General features: G+C 35.3%; 2 protein-coding genes across 3 annotated transcripts; one reads left to right on the top strand and one right to left on the bottom strand.

The window, feature by feature from the left end:
• The first annotated feature begins 362 nt into the window (after nucleotides 1–362).
• LOC144364041 (uncharacterized) lies at nucleotides 363–5,839 on the top strand. Of its 2 annotated transcripts, XM_085493160.1 has the most exons (4): nucleotides 363–494; nucleotides 2,313–2,411; nucleotides 3,096–3,493; nucleotides 3,578–5,839. In XM_085493160.1, the coding sequence occupies exons 3-4, from the start codon at nucleotides 3,220–3,222 to the stop codon at nucleotides 4,789–4,791; spliced, it is 1,488 nt and encodes a 495-aa protein (XP_085349286.1). In that variant the 5' UTR covers nucleotides 363–494; nucleotides 2,313–2,411; nucleotides 3,096–3,219; the 3' UTR covers nucleotides 4,792–5,839. The 2 variants fall into 2 exon arrangements, with proteins under 2 accessions (XP_085349286.1, XP_085349285.1); XM_085493159.1 differs by having other exon boundaries at nucleotides 3,096–5,839.
• A 5,637-nt stretch (nucleotides 5,840–11,476) lies between these two features.
• Nucleotides 11,477–17,637, bottom strand: LOC144341778 (uncharacterized). Its single transcript, XM_085492956.1, has 9 exons — nucleotides 17,285–17,637; nucleotides 16,598–16,770; nucleotides 16,117–16,289; nucleotides 15,685–15,891; nucleotides 15,186–15,278; nucleotides 13,782–14,402; nucleotides 13,368–13,563; nucleotides 11,811–12,026; nucleotides 11,477–11,616 (listed from the first exon to the last, which is right to left on the bottom strand). The coding sequence occupies exons 1-9, from the start codon at nucleotides 17,635–17,637 to the stop codon at nucleotides 11,477–11,479; spliced, it is 2,172 nt and encodes a 723-aa protein (XP_085349082.1).
• Nucleotides 17,638–23,478: the final 5,841 nt, after the last annotated feature.

The following is a 23,478-nucleotide window of genomic DNA, read 5'->3' on the forward strand; positions in this document are numbered from 1 at the left end:
AATAAAAAATCGGCGAAACAATTTATTATAAAACACACACGGGGCATTAAGATTCGACTATCGAAAGAAGCAACATAGTTGACAGCATAGTTGAAAAATATTATATTGCATACATTCGTAAATTATATTTAACAATGTTTCCACCTTACGTCGAATTCGTTCATTTATTTTATAATGAGTTGGAGCCATTTTCACTGACATAACTTTCCAACATCTCAATTCAGTCACCATGATCTTTAAAAACACAACACAGATAAAATAGGATACAATACCGATAGTACAGTAAACACCTGCCTCAATGGTATTCCTTTGCAGAATGAACCGGTGATGAACTGTGACACACACCTGTGATCAAGAGCGCCATCTGTAGGCGATTTCATTGTTAATAAAATAGTGTCTCCGTGGAGGTCATTGCCTAAAGGGCAACGGGATCACAGCCATTGTACGATTGACTGCATGAAACAGATTTTACATTGGGGAAATCTCTGAGCGAGGTAAGTGATTAACGTGTACACGTCAGCCATTCATGTTTGTGGAGTTACTGATCTCGTGAAAGTACAAATAATACGTATGAACACCATACGTATGAACAGATCGCGTGTATTGTCTCAGTGGCGTGCAATTTGGCACAATTCCAATAACCGTACCTACCTTCAACCGTGCTCTTTGTCTCGGTGTATACAAATTGGTATACGCAAATTAAAATAAAGTAACTTAAGACATTATAGTAAGATGGAACATATAATTTGACAATATAATGATAATAACGGTAATAAATTCAAGCTTAACAGTTGAACAGAACGATTATATAGTCATTGGGTCAAGGGTCACGTACTTCGTTCCAACATGTCCATGTGATTGAAACTGGGTCATGGCGTGATGGGTGAGTAAAACACTCATTGAACACTCAAACAATGACAATAAAATGGGAAAGTGGTCGCATATTACGGCGTAGCAAACATGGGATATGAAAAACCGCATAATACAAATGCCAAGAGTTCGAATCCTACAAGATATATACTCATTAGAACCGAAGCGATTGTCTCGAATAGACTTCACTCAATTCCCGCGCGTGCGCAGGTGACGACCCCTCCCGCGTCAATTGAACACGACTTGTTTACACCAAAATAAATCTCAAATATTTGTTAATGCAATTTTTTTCTCAATTAAAAACGTTTTTATGGTAGAAATCAATTAAACGCAACAAGTTTAAACCAAATTAAGTATTAAATATTTGTTCTCTCAATTTAACAATTCGTAATGGTGGAAATTAATTAAACGCGACTTGTTTAATCATTTAACATCATTCCAAGTTACCAGCAGACAGTGCACAAGAGAGTATAATTATTGAGCTAATTTTATTAACAGGAATGTGTCTTGGAATTAGGATTGGGTCAGATATGGTCAACGCAAATGGCAAAACAGCAACTTTGTTGGGACTAAAGTTGTGCAATAACGGGTTATATAGTTTACACAAGGAGAAAACACTAAATTGGCAACATTAATGACATTTGTGACTCAATAATGGAAATATATAGTATATCTTTATATATACACAATATATAGTCTCATCAAATGCAAACACAATCAGTCAGTTCATTAGGATGTTGTATGTCACTTTTCTGCATAGATATCATGATGACCCGCATTTAAATCCCATTCCTGCCTGTCATTCTCACAATGGGATTTGTAAATACTATTGAGAACTGTTCTCCTATAAATCTAACTTAAATCCTTTTACTTGTGTGAAGACCCTCGTGGTACAGTGGACAAGACAGTGGCTAATGATTGCTAATTCCCCATTTATAACTCTTGCCGCCTTATATAATGTATCGCCCCTTTTAGAATGTATCGACCCACAAAATAATGGATATCCATGAGCACAGAAACTACCACGTCATGAATAAATTAGCATCATTTAAAACAATTGCATGAAGTGTCGGTACGTCTTCTGGAATTGTGCCATAACAGGACATGTCTTTTCAACCCTTCAAAAATAACAGGGTTTTGTGTATTGGAAGACATATTTGAAACATCTCCGATGCGCCTTTTTGACATTCCTGCTAAATCAAACCTTCAAACTTTACTCCCGTACATGAATATTTATTACTCAACAATAAAAAACAAATCAAATACACTTGTACGTCAATTAAACTATATTTAGCAAACATTCCTTTACATGCTTGTTCAACAAGGTTTGTTGAGCTATAAACTAACGTCCACTAGAGGAAAACTTGATACCAAAGTAGGTAAAGGAAGATACAAATTTAAATGCTTGTCCATTGAATCACCCTGTCTTTTATTTCCTCAAGGTACCGCTTTCCTGAAGACTACGATTGTGGTTTTATTTGCATTTACTTCAAGTTCCCATTAAGGATTGGAGCAAAACAAAATCAAATCATCCACATATAGTAAGTAAAATATTTTTAGCGAACCAACATATAGAGTCGTTGCTGAAAATACCCTCTGAGCTCATTAATAAATAATACAAATAATAAAGGCGACAAATGGAACCTTGATGAACCTCGCATAAGCATTTAAATACATCCGCGATTCCATTTGACTGCTGTGTATGCACTGTAAAGTTTGAATAAAATGCTATGAAAACCACACTAAACAGCGTGTAGATTAAGAAATAATGGTTAAAGCGATCGAACACCCTTTTCAATATACTATATTATTTGCAAACCCAGCTTGATTTTCATTTAAAGGACAATTGTTCTAGACCCAGGTGTTTATTCTATTGTAAACATCGCATGAGAATATTTGACCCAACAATAACAGCAACGTTATTCTGATGAAGGGATACTACTAAACTAGCCACCCCGTCATTTGGGAAAATGTCAGCAACAAGTAATTTGGTGAATAATTTCACTAATATATCATGGAAATCACGAAGGCAAATTTTCAACAACAATACATAATTTAAGTTTCTGTGTTCTATATACAGACATACAAAGGTGGTATACTATAATAGTAAGATATTCATCGGTTTAGCTAACTGGGCTGCTCATACTGTAAAAATACTGTGATATATTGGACGTTCTTATTATAATTGTACACACGAGTCTCAGATTTGATTTGTTATTTTGCAGGTATAATCTAAGAATGCTGCCAATGTATTGAAGATTGCCTCATCACTTTTAATTGAGTTGCGGATTAAGAGAAGTGAGACTTCTTCGTTAATTGTTTATACATATGAATAATTAAGTAAATACAATGCAAGAAAATCCAACTAAAAGTAGAGGTGATGTTGATGTCAACTTAGACCCTGAATATGTGCAACTCAAGAAGAAAGAGTTCCAGTGCAAGCAATGTGAAAAGTGTTTTACTCGGTCCGTTGATCTAAAAAGACACATGCTGACACATACAGAGTTTAAGCCATTTCAGTGCAACCAATGCGGGGAAGGTTTTACTCATTCTAGCAATCTAAAACAGCACATGGTTAAACATCCAGGGGTGAAGCCATTTCAGTGCAAGCAATGCGGGAAAGGTTTTACTCAGTCTGGCAATCTAAAACAGCACATGGTTAAACATCCAGGGTTGAAGCCATTTCAGTGCAAGGAATGCGGGAAAGGTTTTAATCAGTCTAGCCATCTAAAACAGCACATGCTTACACATACAGGACTGAAGTCCTTTCAGTGCAAGCAATGCGAGAAGTGTTTTAATCACTCATGTAATCTGAAACAGCACATGTTTATACATGCAGGTTCGAAGCCATTTCAATGCAAGCAATGCGCAAAATGTTTTACACAGTCTAGTACTCTAAAATCACACATGCTTATACATACAGGACTGAAGCCCTTTCAGTGCAAGCAATGCGAGAAGTGTTTTAATCACTCTGGTACTTTAAAACAGCACATGGTTATACATGCAGATTCGAAGCCATTTCAGTGCAAGCAATGCGCGAAAAGTTTTACTCAATCTGTTAATCTAAAAACGCACATGCTTACACATACAGGGTTGAAGCCATTTCAGTGCAAGCAATGCGCGAAATGTTTTACTCAATCTGGTAGACTAAAAACGCACATGCTTATACATGCAGGTTCGAAGCCATTTCAGTGCAAGCAATGCGCGAAATGTTTTACACAGTCTAGTAGTCTAAAAACACACATGATTACACATACAGGACTGAAGCCCTTTCAGTGCAAGCAATGCGAGAAGTGTTTTAATCACTCTGGTAATCTAAAACAGCACATGCTTATACATGCAGGTTCGAAGCCATTTCAATGCAAGCAATGCGCAAAATGTTTTACTCAGTCTGGTAGTCTAAAAAAGCACATGCTTACACATACAGGGTTGAAGCCTTTTCAGTGCAAGCAATGCGCGAAATGTTTTAATCAGTCTAGTAATCTCAAGCAGCACATGCGTACACATACAAGGTTGAAGTTATACCAATACAAGCGACATGGTAATTTAAAAAATCTTATTTGTACACGTACAAGGATGAAGCCATTTCAATGCAAACAATGCGATAAGTGTTTTACCCATTCACGCGATCTAGAAGAACACTTGCAGACGCCTTTTGGTCAACGTATGAAGAATGCAGAGCAGATGAAAATTGGATTAGTTGTGGTGTTAAAATGTCTGAAAACTAGACTGGAGAGAAATGCAAGTGAGATTAGTAAATTGAGGCAAGGAACAGAGACATTCAGAATGTGCTTTCTTTCTAGAAATGAGAAGACATTAAAAAGACACGAGATTAAGTTGAGCTATGAAATAGTTAAGCTCGATCAAAAAACTGCTGAATTTGAGAGCACAGAAACCTTCAGGCATTTGTTACTTTTTTAACTCATTGTTTTGTATGCAGCAGTGTGGTGACGTTGAGGTCAAGATATTATGATATGGAATAGGTAAAACAAACCATGTTTATATTGAATGACGGTGTTTATACTATTACTAGTGCATTTATTCCCTTTATTTGTCTGTGTTATCATTTGCGTAATAGTGTTATATTGCTAGATATTATTATTATCTGACGAATATCACTGGAAAAAAGTTGTATTGCCTTGCCCGTAGTGTAGTGTAAACGAAGGTAAGGTATAGTAAGGGGAAGACTTTGGCGTCGTCGTTGTTGTTGGCGTGACTTGTGGGTGCGATAAATCAAGTAGTTTTTACACGGTCGGTTTTATTTTGCATTTTGTTTGCATAATTAATGATATATGGCGTAATAATTTTTCAGTTAAGACGTAATTGTTGTGAATATTTTTTTTTTAGTTGAGGAAAAGTCATTTTAATGTTTTGACATTTAATCCCCCTAATCTGTTTCAAGATTTAACCAGAATATCCATGGTGAAATAGTTGTTTTGAAATCCTTTTGAATATTTTTGTGTGACTACAAATTTATTTTCATCACATTGGAACCAGAGTTCATTATAGAAAATGCCTTTTTTACTCTAGTTAATATTTGACCTTTGTGTGAAGTCAATATATGCTAATTAGATCTGTTCAAAGTTCATTTTCAAAAAAAACATTTATTAACATGTGCTTGAAAATTTATACAACTACCTAAATGTGAGTAATTTGTATTTTGTATTTCTTCAATTACAATATTTTTCATTATTAATTTTTGTTTTGTTTTTCGGCACACTATTCTATTTAAATTTACCGATGACATGTAGTACACTACTGATGAATTAATAAAATTAGTATAAATATTTTTTAATCAAATGTTATGGTTACACTACTAGTATTACTGTATTATATTATATTATATAACTTTATATTGCCTACTTGTTTGTGTGATATATTGGTACGGTGTGGCTATTAACTAAATGACTAACTATAATTATTTTCGCATTAAATATTTTGTTCATTCAAGTATATGTACAACTTTAAATGTGGCTGATACTTATTTTATATGGACAAGTATGGTGACATTCACATCAATTCGAGAACAAGAGGTATAATATTGTTATTCCTATGTAGTGGTTATTTATATTTTAGCATCAGAAAAACCGGGGTCTACTGGAGTAAGGACCTCCATTATGTAAGACTAGCTGCCGCATAATGTTCTGGCACACTTTTGGTAATCGTGCAGGAAGGTATATATTTTGCATGCAAAATAGTGTTCTGGGACCTTCACACTAAATGCAGTATATACTTTTTGCGATCGAATCTGCTTTTAAGCGTAAACAATTTGTCATTCGAAATTATTCCTTATTAATAGTTGCAGAGAGTATTCTTATGATTCCAATCAATAACAGTACCATATCTCATACAAATTTGGACCAGTAAGTGCAGAAAATGTATAAAAATATAGAATAATTGAACATTTTCTATTAAGATTCTAATAAGTGTTGCATTCTGAGAGCTTGATTAGAGTTTTGTGAGCATTATAAACCGTATTTGGTAGTTTAAATTCGTGTAGATTTTGGATATAAACACCATTTTTTCAAATTGTTCAGTAAATCTAATGTTTAGAGTTTCAATATTTAATAATATAATTTTGTTTAATTTCTGAATTACTACTAGCAGCAATGATAAAATTATGACGAATTTTTTTTTCAGAATAGATAGTGTTTGTTCTAATACTAACATTAATTTTGGCTAATTTAAAAAAAACACTAAATAATGACTTGGTTATTTTATCTACCTAGTATAATAGACAGCTCCAAAAGCATTTTATATTTGTTATACATAATCATCCTGAATATTGATTAAACATTCAAAAATGTACAATAAAAGTTGCAAAGTTGTAATGTAAAATTGTTCATATCATGTATATGGGTGTTATTTTTGTAATTTAAACGTTGTTGAAAGTATATGAGTGTTTTATATTTTGCTGTGCGGCTAGTTCCGTTAGCAGATGGCCTTGAACGGAGTTGCTCCTATTTTTGAACCAATCCTTGTTCTTTTAAAAAAGTATTGTGGGGATATTATTCAAAGACGTGTTGTGAAACATTTAAAAACTACCAATGATGTATGTGTTTGTTTTTAAAAAAAAAATATTTCTTTGTTTAGTGAATGTCAGGGAATACCGAAAAACAGTAATGCTTGGAAAAACAGTACCCGTATGAGTAGTATATTTAAGCAATAACCCCCGCTGATGGTGAGATATTGCGCAATGCACGACATATATGCATGAGCGGTAGAGAGTAATGTATTACCCTCTTAAACCATCGCTACAATTGTTTTTTTTTCTAGTTTAATGCATGCTTCATATATTCGTATGAAAGAATATGGAAAAAAAATGATATTTTCAAAGAAAAAAAAACAATACTAAATCCTTAAGAGTAACTAAAATTTACAAAGTTTTTTTCTTTCAAACAGTTTTATTTTGAAATACACATGCAATGTTTCATCCTAAAACACCGGACTATAATTATTCTTATACATAACAATTCTGCATGGCATCTACGGTAGCATCTATAATAGCCAAAATCTTTCATCAGAGTCCAACGGCTCGAGCCAGCAAAAATACGCGTTCGGATCGAGCCAAGTTCGACTCCAATAAACCATTATTTTAACCCGATAGGGCTCCGACAGTGTATATGCATCTGAGCCCAATTTTTTGGGCCGATATCACGCTCTCAATCGTCGTTTACAAGTAACCTCTCATTTCAAATATCATTTTATTTCATTTTTGCATAATTTCTAGCTTAACAAATAAACAAGGATGCGCGCTCTAATATCTATTTGGCAGAGTAAGGAAATACTGCGATAGATTGGTAGCTCAACGGGAAACAAAAAAATGGCTTACAAAATTATGCGACAAAACCGGAAAGGACGACTAAACAGATCCAATGGAAAGTAAAGAAACTTTTTAAACACACCGAAGATAAAAAAAGAACATAGAAGCGATCACGGTACGGCGGCGTGTTCTTACTTGGTTTAGGTTGAGAATCACATGATGGTAAATTTACATTACGATAGCTTATGTGAATAGGCTGTAACACATTTAACATATTTTAGCTGCCGTGTACCCTGTTTATTCGAGATACATAAATCATAACAAGATTGCATTGTCTGAGACTCATGGCAGTGTCTTTTTTCTCTCAGCTTAACAAGATACTACACTTACAAGCAACGAGCCATGTAAATAAATAACAATACAACCACGACACGAAAATCGTGTTAAGCCATGTTGTTTTTATAAGCAATTGAGAACGAACTCAATTGACTTTGGGCCGACTGCAGGAGTATGTGGACAAATAGCATATTTATTAAAGAAGCAACAACAACTTGAACCGAATGGTCAATTTAAAAAAAAGAAAAGAAGGGAAATGGAAGTTATCCTAAATAAAACTAAAGGGATGGTTCTATTGCTACTTCCGTTTATTATAGATATAATGCATGCGTGATAGCAATCAGTGTTTATTATATTAATTCGCGGCTTGGTAGCACTGGAGTTAACATTATATTCAATGCTTCGTGGATATTACATCACCACAGATTAAATATGTTCACTGTCTTGCTTAAATTAATTTCCTCAACATAAATAAAAATTCCACGTCCCTCTCAGCAGCAACGTCACACAACATGGTACCACGGGTTACATCTCTTGTCAAACCACAACACATACATACACACGAGGGAGTTCGTCGCTCATAGTTTTCCCAAAAAAATAAGTAAATAAATATTGTCCGACTTAAACTGAAAGTCAAACTAACACCGCCAATCAAAAGAAGTTTATTTCCTTCCATGTACTCGAGAAGGCGACGCATTACAATGCAAGTCAAAGTATATTGTATTATGTTATACCAACGTATCAATGTCATGATTACATCATTGTGATTCGTTGGGAGAATGTTTTAATTTATGCAAGCCATGGTTAAATAGAGCATAATGCACATGTATGGTGTTCCAAATAAGGCCCCAGAATATGAATACAAGTTTAATGCGAGAACAAATAAAGGAAGGGGCATTTAAATATTAGGGAAATTTTAGGGAAATTTTGATAGCATGAAGATATCATATACATATTTTAATTTAGTAGTGGTTAAATAAAAAAAAAGTACAACCTACAATTTTTGCATGCTAGTTTACGACATGTTTTTGTTGTCTGCAACATAAACATGGCAGAGTCTCATGTACATGAGCTGTCAGAGCAAGATTTTCTTGCAGAAACCGAAGAATTTGTCCAGACGGAGAAAAAAAAACGCTTTGCAAATTTCAATGAAATTGACCTTGATAGCATTGTGTTGCTAAAAGACGAGAAAGTAAAAATTTTGAAAGGTGAGTGACAACTTCAACATCGATCATACTATTGTCCGTAATTTTGTTTACAAACAAAACATTCCGAGTTTGACCTCTTGACACAGACATAATTTCCAATAAATCGTTTATTTCATTTTTCCCAAGCATGGCAGTTGGAGAAAAACGAAGATTCAAATTTTGAATTTCTCCCACGTGATGAAATATCGGCTATATTACGCCGTTTCTACGCCGAAGCTAGAACAGAGATTGGGAAAATGCGTCGTTTCAGAGGCCCCGTGTAAATGTTACACCCACTGACACAGTCTGTTATTGTAATTCACACTTTGGTGAAAATAAATTGGAATATATAATGAAAGAGATTTCGATAGCAGCAAATTTGTTGGCAATTTATACAAATAATTGTGTTATTGCAACTGCGTGCGCTGTGTTAGATTCGGCATGAGTTGAACCCAGACACATTATGTATTGAACAGCACATAACAATGAAGTTAGTGTTTGGTCTTACACCAACAAACTCGCCAATAATCTGAGTCAAGGAATGTCCAGTATAACACGATTAGAACTATTTCAGGATTCTTAGATAATGGTGAATTCTGCACAAATCGTTGCTTTATATATCGTATTGTACTGAATTGTGGGTGCAATTGTTTTTGGTATGATCATCGACTTGATGTCTGCTATTTTTAATAGAACCATTTGCTAATTGCTGATTAATATTGTTAGTTATGCTATATTCTCGACATAATCACTTTAAATGACAGTTTTCAAATTTGTTATATTCCAATGTACGAGTCAGGGGTAATAAATTCTGCGTTTTCGATGCTCGTTGTTAATATTGAGATCTACAACTTTTCAAGCTGCACAAAATTCTGGAAATATCAGTGAATTTGTCAAATTCTTGTCTGCAAAATCACACACATCACTCAAATTCAATAAGTTGCTATTTTAGCAATTCTGTGAACAGTACAAATATGTTATTTGAAAGGAAAATAGCAGCACTGCCCAAAATTGACAATAAAAATTGTTTAGACAATGAGTTGGCATGATTTGTAATCGGTAATGAGAATAAATTGTACTTTTGTGTGAGTTGACTGCATTTGGCTCCATCAGAGGGGCATTTGCCAAGTGACCCTGTTGTTTCAGAGGGGCATTTGTCAAGTGACCATGTGGATCCAAAGGGGCACTTGTCAAGTGACCCTGTGGTTTGAGAGGGTATTTGTCAAGTGACCCTGTGGTTTCAGAGGGGCATTTGTCAAGTGACCCTGTGGTTTCAGAAGGGCATTTGTCAAGTGACCCTGTGGTTTGAGAGGGTATTTGTCAAGTGACCCTGTGGTTTCAGAGGGGCATTTGTCAAGTGACCCTGTGGTTTTAGAAGGGCATTTGTCAAGTGACCCTGTGGTTTGAGAGGGTATTTGTCAAGTGACCCTGTGGTTTCAGAGGGGCATTTGTCAAGTGACCCTGTGGTTTCAGAAGGGCATTTATCAAGTGACCCTGCGGTTCCAGAGCGGCATTTGTCAATTGACCCTGTGATCCCAGAGGGGCATTTGTCAAACGACCCCACGGTTTCAGAGGGGCATTTGTCAAGTGACCCTGTGGTTTCAGAAGGGCACTTGTCAAGTGACCCTGTGGTTTCAGAAGGGCATTTATCAAGTGACCCTGCGGTTCCAGAGCGGCATTTGTCAATTGACCCTGTGATCCCAGAGGGGCATTTGTCAAACGACCCCACGGTTTCAGAGGGGCATTTATCAAGTGACCCTGTGGTTCCAGAGGGGCACTTGTCATGTGAACCTGTAGTTTCAAGAAGGGCATTTGTCAAAGTAACCCTGTGGTTCCAGAGGGGCATTTGTCGAGGGACCCCAAGAGAATTTGTGAAATTACCATGCGTTTCCAGACCGGCCTTTGTCAAGTTGTCGTGGTTCCAGAGAGGGATTTATCAAGTGGTATCATAAGAGAGGCATTTGGCAAGTTACCATATGGTTGCATAGGGACATTTTGTCAACTGACCCTGTTGTTTTAGAGAGGTATTTATCAAGTCACCCTTCTTTTTATGGCACACTGGCTTCATTGTACAAAGTACAAATACATACAAACATGTTAAAAACATACTAGGTCTTGTAAAATTATATTTATTGAAGTTATAATTGGAATTCATGAAATTCAAAACACACAGCATAGAGAGAGAGTACAGCAGCAAATTAGGTAAATTACACCTCACAATGTTCTTTGATATTTTCTTTAAATATGCTTTGGTTTTGAAATTAAACAAATTTTAAAAGTAAATGCTGTTTTTCAAGAAGTGTCTGAAGGATATTGACTCCTAATTGTCATTATTGTCACTCAAGTCTTCGGTGTTCATCACCTTTGAAAGGGAGTCACACAACTCTGCCAATTTGTTTGTGTTGCTTTCAGCAGCAATTACATGCCTTCCTTCCTCAATTACAGCCACAAGACCATTACCTGGAAAGAAAAACATAATTGCATAGTTTTGTCAAATCATTATCTAAAAACAGAACAAATGTGATTATGCCAGATTTCAAATTTGATAAATACATTTACTAGTATATGCATTAGTAGCATCTGTATTCAATGAATAGCAACATTAGCTAATAGCTACTATTAGATAATCTTACACATAAGGTAAATTTGTTTACCTGCATGTAAAATCCAACCACTGGGCATACTAAATCTTTTCACAATATGTGCGTAAAATATACTTGGTCTTTCAGAACCATCATCTTGACATTTCCATATATTTTCCGGTTGTTCGTCACCAAAATTGTTTATGGTAGCACTTTTTCCTTCTACGTTGTACTGCCCAACAACCATGCATTGTACAGTCTCTTTCATATGAGATGCCCTAGTGTTTTCTTCAAACAAAAAAAAAAACATTAAATTAGAACAAAGAAAGTGATTTATGACAAATCTAAAGCATTAGAATTACTGTAAAATATTTTATTTTTGCTTGAAATTTATTTTCGCTATTCTCACTGAAGGTATGGTTCAGTGAAAATTAATCCAGCGAATATATCCTTTTCCTTATATTTTATATTCAACTCATCAAAAATAAATAAGTGAAGATAAATTCCACACAAAAGTCATTTCAGCTACGATAAAGTATTTTACAGTATTCAATAGTGAGTCCTTGGTTGTAGGATTGTTTTTCACAATTATATTCACAGAAGCATATGGACAGTTCAACACAACAGAATGGCACTAAATATCATGCACATTGCGTATACTTTATCCCTAAATATAGTTCAAGGCACAGACAAAAAACTTCAAATCAGGGTTCATAATTACTATAGTGACATGCCAGCTTTTTATAATCAAAACCTTAGCAAAATGACAAATTATACATGTTCAGTGTTTCCAACAAAATGTTTTATGCTAACCGAGCACATATATATTCACTCACTTGTAGCAGAATGTTGATTGACAATAAGGCTGATAGCACTATTGACTAACTGTCATGAAACATGTAAATTAAATATCATGTAAAATAAATGCTCAGTGTACCCCCCAGGCCAAAATAGCATTGTGGGCCACGACGCTATCGGATTTGCCTGCGATGCTATGTGTTTCCTTCGCGATGCTATTATTTATCCCGTGTTCTGATTTGTTCAGTCTCTCACAGACTGTACATTTCCTGGCTAACTAGTTAAATCTACAAATGCATGGTATTAACGCCAATTTCCCGAGATAATATTCTGTTTCTCATTGGTTGGATATCGTTTTAAAAAAACAAAGCATTTCTATAAAGACAAAGCCGTAAGCCCCGGTGTTAAACGCTCTTTGCCAAACGTATATTCATATGCAAATGCTACAGTCACACTTGGGGTCGAAAGCCACATGTTTCCGGTGTGTACGAAATGAATTTTCATTATTATTTTCAGAAATGTAATTGTACTATTATTCTAGGTTGTAAATTTTTTCAGTATTTTGCATATTGTATTTGTTTTTTGAGATCAAAATGTGAAAATATATATATTTATGATGCAACTAAAAAACTACTATTGCTCAAACCATGGATGTACATCCATGCTCGAACATAATAGCATAAGTATTGTGACCCGTAACAGTTGTTGTACTTAACCTGAAAACAACAGAAACTGAAGACAAGCCCTGAGAATCATCAACCCAATGTTTAATTTATGCTTTTACAGTACTTTTTAACGATGTATACATTTCAAAGAAACTATCAAGCCTACCTGAATTGGAGTTCTGTACATGACAAAAACCCGCCTGTACAGTTTTAAAGTTTCTGTCGACTTTCAGGATCTCCATAATATGGCTGATATTGATCACATCACACATGACACATAAATTGAAAGCTTTTTTATGGCAACCAAGATTAATTGCTCTAATTGTCACAATTAATTTTTTAATGCCATCTAGTGACCATTTCTGTAGGAAAAGAAAATTAAGTAACATTAACATATGTCAGTGAAAACAGTTATCATCTATCACATGAACATACATGGATGTCCTATAAAAGTTCTCTGGAGCTTTATTATTGTCATGATGAGCATTTTTTATTACAGCTTTATAATTTCATTTGCAAATCAAGAATAATACTGCAACCTCAAAACCTTTTCTTTCTTTTTTAAAGAAATTGTACTTACATCTCTCATGTCGACCATTGTCAGGTCAAATCCAGTAAATCCTGGGCACTGTCTTGCTAATGTAGCATAATTTAAATTCACCATATCTTCCATAACTGTGAATGCATATACACCATTCTTTGAAAAAACAGCATGCTGACTTGTCATTTCAGCATTTTTTTCAAAGAACAACTGTCTTTGACAAAAACTTGCCAATTCCTCAGGAATTCCTCGCGAGTAGCTTAACTTGAGGAAGGGTGCCAGTTTTTCTCTAGTGGTTGCATGAGGAAACCTTGTAAGTGCTTCTGGCCACCCTCCCCCTAAACATCCAGTTAACTGGCAAAAGGATTTTTGCACAGTCTTCAACTTTTTTAACAAAGCTTCCTCCTTGGCCATTTCAGTTATGGATGACAATCCATCCAAAACCTGTTCTAACAATGTTAACTGTTCATCTTCTGATAGAAGTAAAATGTCCATAAACTTTGTATGTGGAATCTGTGGAGTGGAGAGCATCTCTGAAGCTTTCAATTTTTGCGCTTTAACTCTTCCTTCTCCAAACATTGCAAAAACCCGCACATAGTGGTTGTAGTTTGCACTTTGCACAATGCCAAATACAACGTTCATTGTCACAGAATCAACTTTCTGCAAACAAACAGGAATGTAGATAAGTTATTTTCAGTACCAAATATTAATATATTACTCTCAGGTCTGTAAAACTAAGAAAATATTTCCATTGCTAATGTAAATTGCTCGATAAATTTGGTGCATAACTTGGACAGAGTATAAATGATTTTTAGCAATTTTAGTTGATTAATGGATCAATAAGAAATTGCATTCATAAATCTGAGTAAACCTTAATGTACCTTTAATAACAACTTGACTTTTTTTGTTAATTCAGGTTTGTTTCAATATCACCACTATAATTCCTATCAAAATGTTGCCCTGACACCCCTCTACAGTTTCCACTAAGATTTATAATGGTATGACTCATTTATCCACTAGCCCTGACAACTGAAGCTACATTTAGACTGCATGTGCCTGGCCAAGATTAATAAACAGTAACTGCCCAGTGTTTTCACTGATCTTTATTTTTGTGACTAGGTGTTTAAGTGATGGCTCTTTATAATAAAATGCAATTTTTACAGTTTAAAGATATAACATTTCTGACTTCTTTTTTAAAGATTTCAGCGTTAATTTTTCATAAAATCAAACAAAAACTAGGCTGTGGTCTAAGCCAAGGTCAAGGTCATAACATCACTGAAAACCCTGGCATTACAATCTAAGCTAATTATTTATTATGAGCATGCTCAGTTTTTCTTGGTGTCTCATTGCCATGTTTGCCAGTAACCAAGTAATTCCAGCATGGAAACATTTATGAAATAAGTCACTTTATCTGATTATCGCTGTTGGAAATCAAGTACTCACTTCTTTCAGAATCATCGCACAGGACTTTTCCCACTGACTTCTGGTTTCTTCAGATTCTGGCATTTCTTGTAATCTGTCTTTACACATTTTTACCTATGTGAACAAGAAAGAAATGTTTGTAGAATTTCTTGTATTACCTTTCACCAATGGACCTAAGTCAAAGTACAAGCTTGTCAGCTGACATTATGGGGCAATTATTATGATTTATTTGTTTAATAAAGTTATTATTATATATAATATTTCACTGAGTATTCTGATTTATGAATCCAACTACCATGGTAGCACTGGTGTATAATAGTAATACATTATCAAGTCTTATCGCCATATGTTGAATCAACTTCGATATTGGGCCTCGTGCATTATGACACACAAGAGCCAACATACTTTAAACAAGTGAACTATTTTTTGTGAAGGTCAAACCATGGATGTACAATGATTAGTTTGGTATTCATTCATAAAGCAAAACCAATAGAGTCCATTGTAGCACTTAAAAACTCACTTTATCACTGAATGTCATTTTGTATGTGAATGCACATGTATGGTTATGACGATGTGCTAAACATTTTCTTTCTTCCTCTGTTAGTCCCGCATAAACTACAGCATATCTAGATTTCAAGTTGTTGTTATAAGGGTATTTTTCACTCAACTGAGTTATGGCTGTGAATGAGTGTTGACCACCTATAATATCGTATTTATATCCATTTACCTGGAATAAACAAATAATTAATAACAATAATTTTATTATTATCAGCCACATGTTTTGAAGTATGCAATATAACTATGAAATGAATTGGTCTACATTTGTAAGGGAATTAAATAAAAACACCAATATAATATGGTACTAGTAAAGGAGTCACATTTGAAGACACTTTAATTAACGAGTTATAAAGGCTGAAGTCCTCTTTTAAAATGAAACTGCTAATAAACTTACATTTGTCTCATTAAAGGCTTCTTTCGATGCATTATTTAAAACTACAATCAATGGCTGATACGCCTCGTCTAGGTATTCATCCATTTCCATAACTAATTTCTCAACCCAATTTTCATTGACATCTCTTATCTGTCTTCCAAGGCAAAGTGATGTGTTATCAATCAAGTACGTACCTGTAAAAAAATATTAAAAAAAACATAATTTTAACCCTATACAATTGCATAGTGATAATCAAAGTAAAACCGGAGTTAACAATTTATGGTGAAAAAGCAATTGTACATTGGCTTTAATATTTACCCCATGTAATTTTTTCACGATCAACTAATTGTCTGTTTTTTTCCTTTTCATATACTTTTTAAAACCAGTGTAATAAAAGCTTTGCATATTTCACATAATGAGAAGACAGGGCCCTCTATTGATCATACTATGTGGAGAATATTAGTATAAATGTTGTTACATTGAATTGTTGCAATTTTCTCACCAACATGACATTCTTTGATTTTTTCTATTATGGCAATTTGGTCTATCTCTATTCGTCTGTTGACTTCTTGTGTCATCTTTTTCTTTGTTAATGCCGGAACAGAAAGTTGCTTGGCAGCTTCAGAGAGTTTTCTTTTTTTTCCATTTCTTCTTGGCTTCTGTGTGCTTATTGACCTGAATATACATGTAATTGTTATTATAAATAAAGGAGTTATTGGCATGAATGGAGTTTAACTTAAAATTTGCATGGTGTAAGAAACATACCATGGTCATTAGTCACGAACAGTGAACAAAAACAAAATTTAATTTAACAGCTAAATTCCATTTGTACAAAAAAGGACACTACTTCAGATACAGTGGAAGGCATTAAACTAGGGGTTTGCTTGCCAACTTAGTAAAACCGGCCACCAGCTTTCAATTTAAATATTCAATAATGATTGGCTTAAGAGCAAAACATTATCTATGCCAAGTGAAGGCGTGTACATGTCTCCTCAAGACTATGAATTTACTATTTTGATTTAGAAAAATAAACATTTATCAAATGTTTATAATGACGACAGCTTTATGGCCTTTATTGTTTATTGTGAAAAGGTTGGCACATTATTTCATCACCCAGCTATTGCAAATACTATCGGTGTGAATGTATTGCCCTTAAACATTAAGACAGAGTATGATAAAATGTACTCACAAAGGCGGTGTACATTCATCAGTCGAATCAATGTTGTTGCCATCTGAATCAACAGTGCTGTTGCCGGGTGATTCGGACATATAATCATCGTGACTGAGTAGCGACTGATCTTCGTCATGTGATTCTGAATTCATCTCATCCACATCGTCACTGAATTCTTCATTTGAAGCTGACTTAGGCGATGTCGCCATTGACGACATGACTGACGTAAACTTCTCACAAAAATCTTCAACAGATGAGAAGTCTCTAAATTGTCTACTGACTTCATTCTTGTTCCACACAAATCTGGACCGCGAAAGCCTACGCGGATTTTCACCTTTCCCGGCAAAGACGACCTGCAAATTACAGTACATAAAATAAGCGTGTGTATTTGTTTGTTCTCTCGTCACTCATATAGCGCGGTAGTCGCCCTCTGGTGGTGGGTTATTACTTTTGCTGGTATAAACACTGTAGGGCTAATCTGCACTGGCTCGGAAGGTTGTAAATGATTAGCTAGTTTGAATTTGCATAACAATACTGACAATGAACGTGCATTCAACGCCACAAGTTTTTTTGTTTTTTTAGCCAATCAGAATTCATCTTCCGAGCTAGTGCAGATCAGCCAACACTGTAGGGTTTTAGCCAGCCACCCACCAGTCCACTCACTAAACGAACTGCCAACTTTTTCCCATTTTTCCCTATTGTTCTTTGATAATTTTACCAAAATATATTCAAAACCATCTACATTTTCATGAAGTTGAATTGGTTTGCCTAAAAAACTATGAAATATGTTCAATTGTACAGTGTCGTAGCACTCCGTGGTGTGATTGTGAATAAGGGTATTTTCGAACACCCGCGACGTCGGTTTACTTTGCATTAAAAGGGCGGTGGTAGTAGCTGCGTCCTGTTCGATATGAGACTCAGTCATAGTTTAGTAATGACCATAGGATGAAATTCGAACACGCGCTGCGAGCCGACTACCAGCCTTTAATTGACTTTATAGTTTTGTTTTAGGCTACATTTGCTAAATATGTGTTGTGATGCTGGTTAGCCATTTTTTACTGATTGTTTTTCGACTGGAAATCTTGTACTGATAACTCGTACTGAATATGCCATTGTTCACGCATATAATATTTAGTTAGTTCATGGAGGTAAAAACAGATTTACTCCTATGGGGTAAAAACAGATTTACTCCTATGGTTAGTGCATCGTGCCTTACTGTTACTATATGCATATATATGGTCAGATAAAAAATATCGCCTTACCCTCAAAAGTCGGGGCTTTTGGCCGGTGTCTCGTTGTCAGTACCCTTTTCTTGATATGGCGTAATCTTCTGGATATGACTATATATTCTTTGTTGCTGTTTTTCAATCTAAGAAGTGCTGGTTCAGCGGTGTAGTCAAATATTACGTAAATTTTCAGGTCGATCTCATTGAACCACCATGTTCGAGGTAAAGGCATTGTCGCTAGAATTAATGTTATGAACCGAAGTGTTCGTGAATTTACAATTTGGCAAGTGATCGGGGAGCACTGCGAGATCGTACGAGGAACACCAGTAAAATACAAGTTTAAACAGTTGCCGCGGAAATTAATAAGAACTATCGCGTGCTGATTGGCTACTCCCTTGTATGCAAATGTGACATTTAACGCAAATAAACCATCAGCCTGACTCTTTCCCGGGAATTTGACAGTGGTCATCACGTGTACGCGTGCATCACGTGACATATAGGGGGAAGCAGTACGTACGCTTCTGTGGTTTGAATAATTATTTTTTTTACTTAGTACATGTATAACATTATTTTTCGAACTGTAATTGATAATGTGTTCGATAGTGCTATTAAATAATTAGTAAAAACGTTTCCGAAATTGCGTAATCGTGAAATATTTGCGAAAGCATGGAACCGTACGATCGGACATTGTGGGTGTTCATCCTATTTATTTCACTTTCATATTTATTAATACCACTCCTGAGTAAGTCTAAACACAGTCCCTCCTTTGTGGAGGGACTGTGGTCTAAAGCAAAACTAACCGACCAAGGGCGACGAAAAACCACTATCTACAAACAAATTTCGACGGGCAGCTAAAATTCGTAAATCTGAATTGCGATTGCGCTGGTGTTGTGTACATAAAAACAAATTTCCTAACATTGACGTACTAACACTGAGTTGGAATAACTCAAGTGAATATATTTTTTTTTTAAATATTTTTTTCTACTTTTAATTTTACCAGGGCCTGGTTTTACCCTTACCACATTGCACTTACGTAACAAAGACTCGTTATCAACAATGTATTTGGTGTTTATGTTATAGATTTAACAACTATTGACTTTATGCAAATTTTTACATTGATAGATAACAGCTTTATAACAACCGTGTAGAAAATTTTACATTTCTCAGTTGGTGTTTAAAATGTAATAAAGAATAACTAAAAAAGTAAGTAAGCAAAAGTTGAGTAAATAAAAAAAATGTGAATGACCCTGTTACTGTCAAAATATCAAAAGGATTGCATGCTCAGACCTGGAAGGTAGTAATAATATAATAGACAATGGCGATAAGGCTTAAAACCATAGACCCTCGAAAATATGTTGAAACAAAATGCTTAAAACACGGGAAACGAATGATGTAAACTAGATTAAAACCTGTCCTCACTCCTGCCCTACTACCATCCACGCTCAGACCATATCAATGTGCCGCATTGTATATACTCAGACGCGATGGAGTATATTATTCAAGTGAAGACTCCCTCATCCATAGGAACAGCTGCGACTAAACGCTCCACGGGTTAGGGCCTATGAATGTTCAGGGGAAGCGTAAATAAAAATAGGAGTCAATCTGACAGCCCAACCTATCACTTGCCGGAAAAACGCTTTCACATTATCAAAAACATTGAGATTCGAATTTGTGGGCAGTGTGTAAGCTCTGTCTACTTCATGTTGTAAATGTCCATATATGGAGTGAAATAAATATAAATATTTTTTTTAAAGACGGGCGGGTGAGGTAGTCAAAACCCTGCAGAATATTTATTCGATAAAAGAGGTAATGTGTTGGTCTTAAAAATGTATTACTCTTTGACGTATAAACCATGTACACGTGTATGTTGTTTGATACGGCATGTCTATTTTTGGATGTTTTAGTCAGGGGCGGATCTAGGATTCCTGAATAGGGGGCCGATAAGTTGTCTGAAGGCCTAGTTCGCGAGCGCCGATGGCGCAAAACCCTTGCGGGAGTTTAAAAATAGGGTGCGCGGCCCCTCGGCCTCCCTCTAAATCCGCCCATGTTAGTGCCCCTAAAAAGAGCCGTTTGGTTTGGTCAAGGATACCCTTGGGTTGGTTGACTAATCATAAATCAGATAAATGGAATTCATAAGTTGATCCCAAAAATTTATAACAGACTCACATTCACAAGGCGAAATGAGACGAAAATAGTCAATACTAAATGGTGGGTGTCGACTGACTGAATGGTGGTTGTAAACGATACATGCCGTATCAGTGTTACCGATCTTGTAGGGAAGCGCCTAGCGTTGTGCCATTGATACCCGAGTGGGGTGACCAGACATGAGAAAAATTATTTATCCATATTTATATCCATATGATATAGTTTTAATATTTGTGAATAATTGTTTAGTGCTGTTTTACAGAATTGAAAGAAGAATTCAATTATGTCACACGCGAACTGTCCTTTTTGCGATAGAACGCAGCTTTGAAATTCATTGTTCAAAATTACGTGGGAACGCGAACTCCCTGTAATGTTAATACATTATAACAATGTCGGAGCTGGTGGTCCTTCATTATTGTGCAATCTAGTCAAAATAATAATAATTATAATAAGTTTTCCGTATTATACCATTCAAAGTTAGTCAAGATGGATAGTATTACCTGAATACACAGGTATACCTGAATTGGTTTAGTTGTCTGAGCTAGAAAGCAATCTTGAAAAAACAAACGTCGCTGGTAGTTCAGAAACCAGGTTTAGAGGGGTACAAGTGCAAGAGAAAATATGTATTTTCTCCACGCAACGTGATTTAAATATGTGATTATATTTATTTAACACTGCAGCAAAAACCATGTCACTCTAGAAGGAAATACGCATACACCCGACTTGAATTTGAATTCCAACAAGCTGTCTCGTCACCAAAAACGAATTGTTTATTTCACTTTCACAGCTGAGATCACGAGCTATGCACATAAACAAGAGCTAATCGCATACTTCGACTTATGTGTAGAATGGATGATTGACAGTTGTTGTAGTTGAATAATTAGTCAAATTAGAATACTGAGCTAATGACAGGAAATCGCGCAAGAATGAAAAGCCGTGGAATTCTAATCAGAATTGAAAAAAAATGCTAAATCTATTTTAATGTATTTTTTGCTATTCACGTTCAGAATTGTCCTGCCTCATTGCATCATAGTTCATTGTTTCTAAAATCACGATAATACCGCTTTAATTGCTAAAAATGATTAACCGCGAACAATATTTTCGTCTTCTGTCAAATCATCTGGAAAAGCTTGTTGAGATGTTATATTAAAGGAATTCAATTTATCTTCTTTTCCACACTCATAAAGACAGAGTGCATATCGTTTTTCCCCAAAACACATGGACAGACGAACAGATATAATTTAAATTTCGAAACTCTTCAGTGAAAACAGCTGTATAATTTTTGTCAGCGCCAACTTAGGGCGACAATGTTTTAAAATTAATTCGTACTATTTTTTCTTATTCAAGTTTTGGAAATAAAGTATCGATAATAATAAAAAAATATGGCTACGATGTCCATAGCTATGGAGATACAGATTGCACATCGGCCGACTCAAAACAAGATTCAAACGGCAGTTATCCTTCTTATTTAGTTATGGTTAAATTTAGCGTAAAGTTGAGAATTGTATTTAAATGAGATAATAATCACCGATAACATAATATAAGCATATTCTTCACGGGTGGAAAATAGTGGTACAAAAAGTATAAGGTACACGTATATGTCTAAAGTCACGTGTATTGCAACATTCATGACAACTAATCCGATATATACTGAGAAAGTAGTAGACTAAGTGTTCGCGCTACACGAAGCACGGGTTAAGTGCCGTGTATGTTTGCGTATCGGATAAACCCACGAACGGATGGGACAGTGCTTAGCATTGGCTAGGAACGCACGGACTTTTTAATAATATTCAAAATCTTCAGTCATTTTAACTATGATAGCTCAGTAATACATAGGAAAAGTCATCCACACTTGTTTCAAATTACGACAAGAAAATATCTTAAAATGCCAGATGCCTCTACCAACCACCAAATATTTTTTTTTCTCTTCTTTTCTTTATTCAAATGTCTGTGAATGTCTTGTTTTGTTTTTTTTGCTATTTTTTTGTATTACTTTATTATTGTATTTTCAACTAAGATCCCACTCCGGGATACGGTTTCAATGAAGATTATTATTATTATTTTTACATGTTACTTCTACGGTTATAAAACAATGCCAATATCAAGCACAGGCTGCAGAATAACAGGAAGTGTTTCAGGAGGAGTCCCATCGTTAGTTTATTTATTTTTCTCAAGAACAATGTTCCTAGATGTTCTCGCGTTGATTGTCATGTCAGGAATGGCATGCCGAAATCAATAGTTACGAATAACAATACAATGGCGTTTTTTGGTGCTAAGCTTTCACGCACACTTTGTTGGCAGTGGCGGCGGCACGGGGGCGATCGCCTCTCAAAAAAATGTTGGGGGCGGCGCCTCTCCAAAATCAAGCCGAAACCCTTTGTGTCAGCAAAATTTTCCCCTCGAAATGCAGGAAATAGCGTTTCAGAGAGTATATATTTCATTTTTAAGGGGGAGCGTGCCCCGGACGCCCTAGTAAAGTCGAGCCTTCAGCGCAAGGTTGATGAGCAGATCTCGCCCTCTCATGGAAAATTACGTGCCACCGCTTCTGGTGGCACATAATTTACATGAAAATGAATTCATATCATTACTATATGATAATAAAATGTCAATTTAGCGCAATATTAAAAAAAAAACTGTTTTAATATAAGACAGCAGCACCTACATAAACTAAGCCAGTAACACATTCCTTGTATACAAATTTTTATCATTTTTTGTTTTCTTTATGCTTTTTGTTTCTTTAATTTGTATGTAGTTATTTTTCTTTTACTAATATCTGATTTGTAACTCTTTTCACCCCTCCGAGGGATGTTTTGTGTTAATAAATACATGGTGCTAAATATA

The sequence above is a fragment of the Saccoglossus kowalevskii genome, chromosome 18, assembly GCF_978046115.1.
Source record: "Saccoglossus kowalevskii chromosome 18, keSacKowa6.1, whole genome shotgun sequence".
Lineage (NCBI taxonomy): Eukaryota > Metazoa > Hemichordata > Enteropneusta > Harrimaniidae > Saccoglossus > Saccoglossus kowalevskii.

Coding starts and splice junctions, on each gene's coding strand:
- LOC144364041 (XM_085493159.1), top strand. CDS start 3,220: ATGCAAGAAAATCCAACTAAAAGTAGAGGTGATGTTGATGTCAACTTA.
- LOC144341778 (XM_085492956.1), bottom strand. CDS start 17,637: ATGTACTGTAATTTGCAGGTCGTCTTTGCCGGGAAAGGTGAAAATCCG. Junction 14,403..15,185: donor GTGCGATGATTCTGAAAGAA/GTGAGTACTTGA, acceptor GTTTGTTTGCAG/AAAGTTGATTCTGTGACAAT. Junction 12,027..13,367: donor TGTACAGAACTCCAATTCAG/GTAGGCTTGATA, acceptor TTTTGTTTGAAG/AAAACACTAGGGCATCTCAT.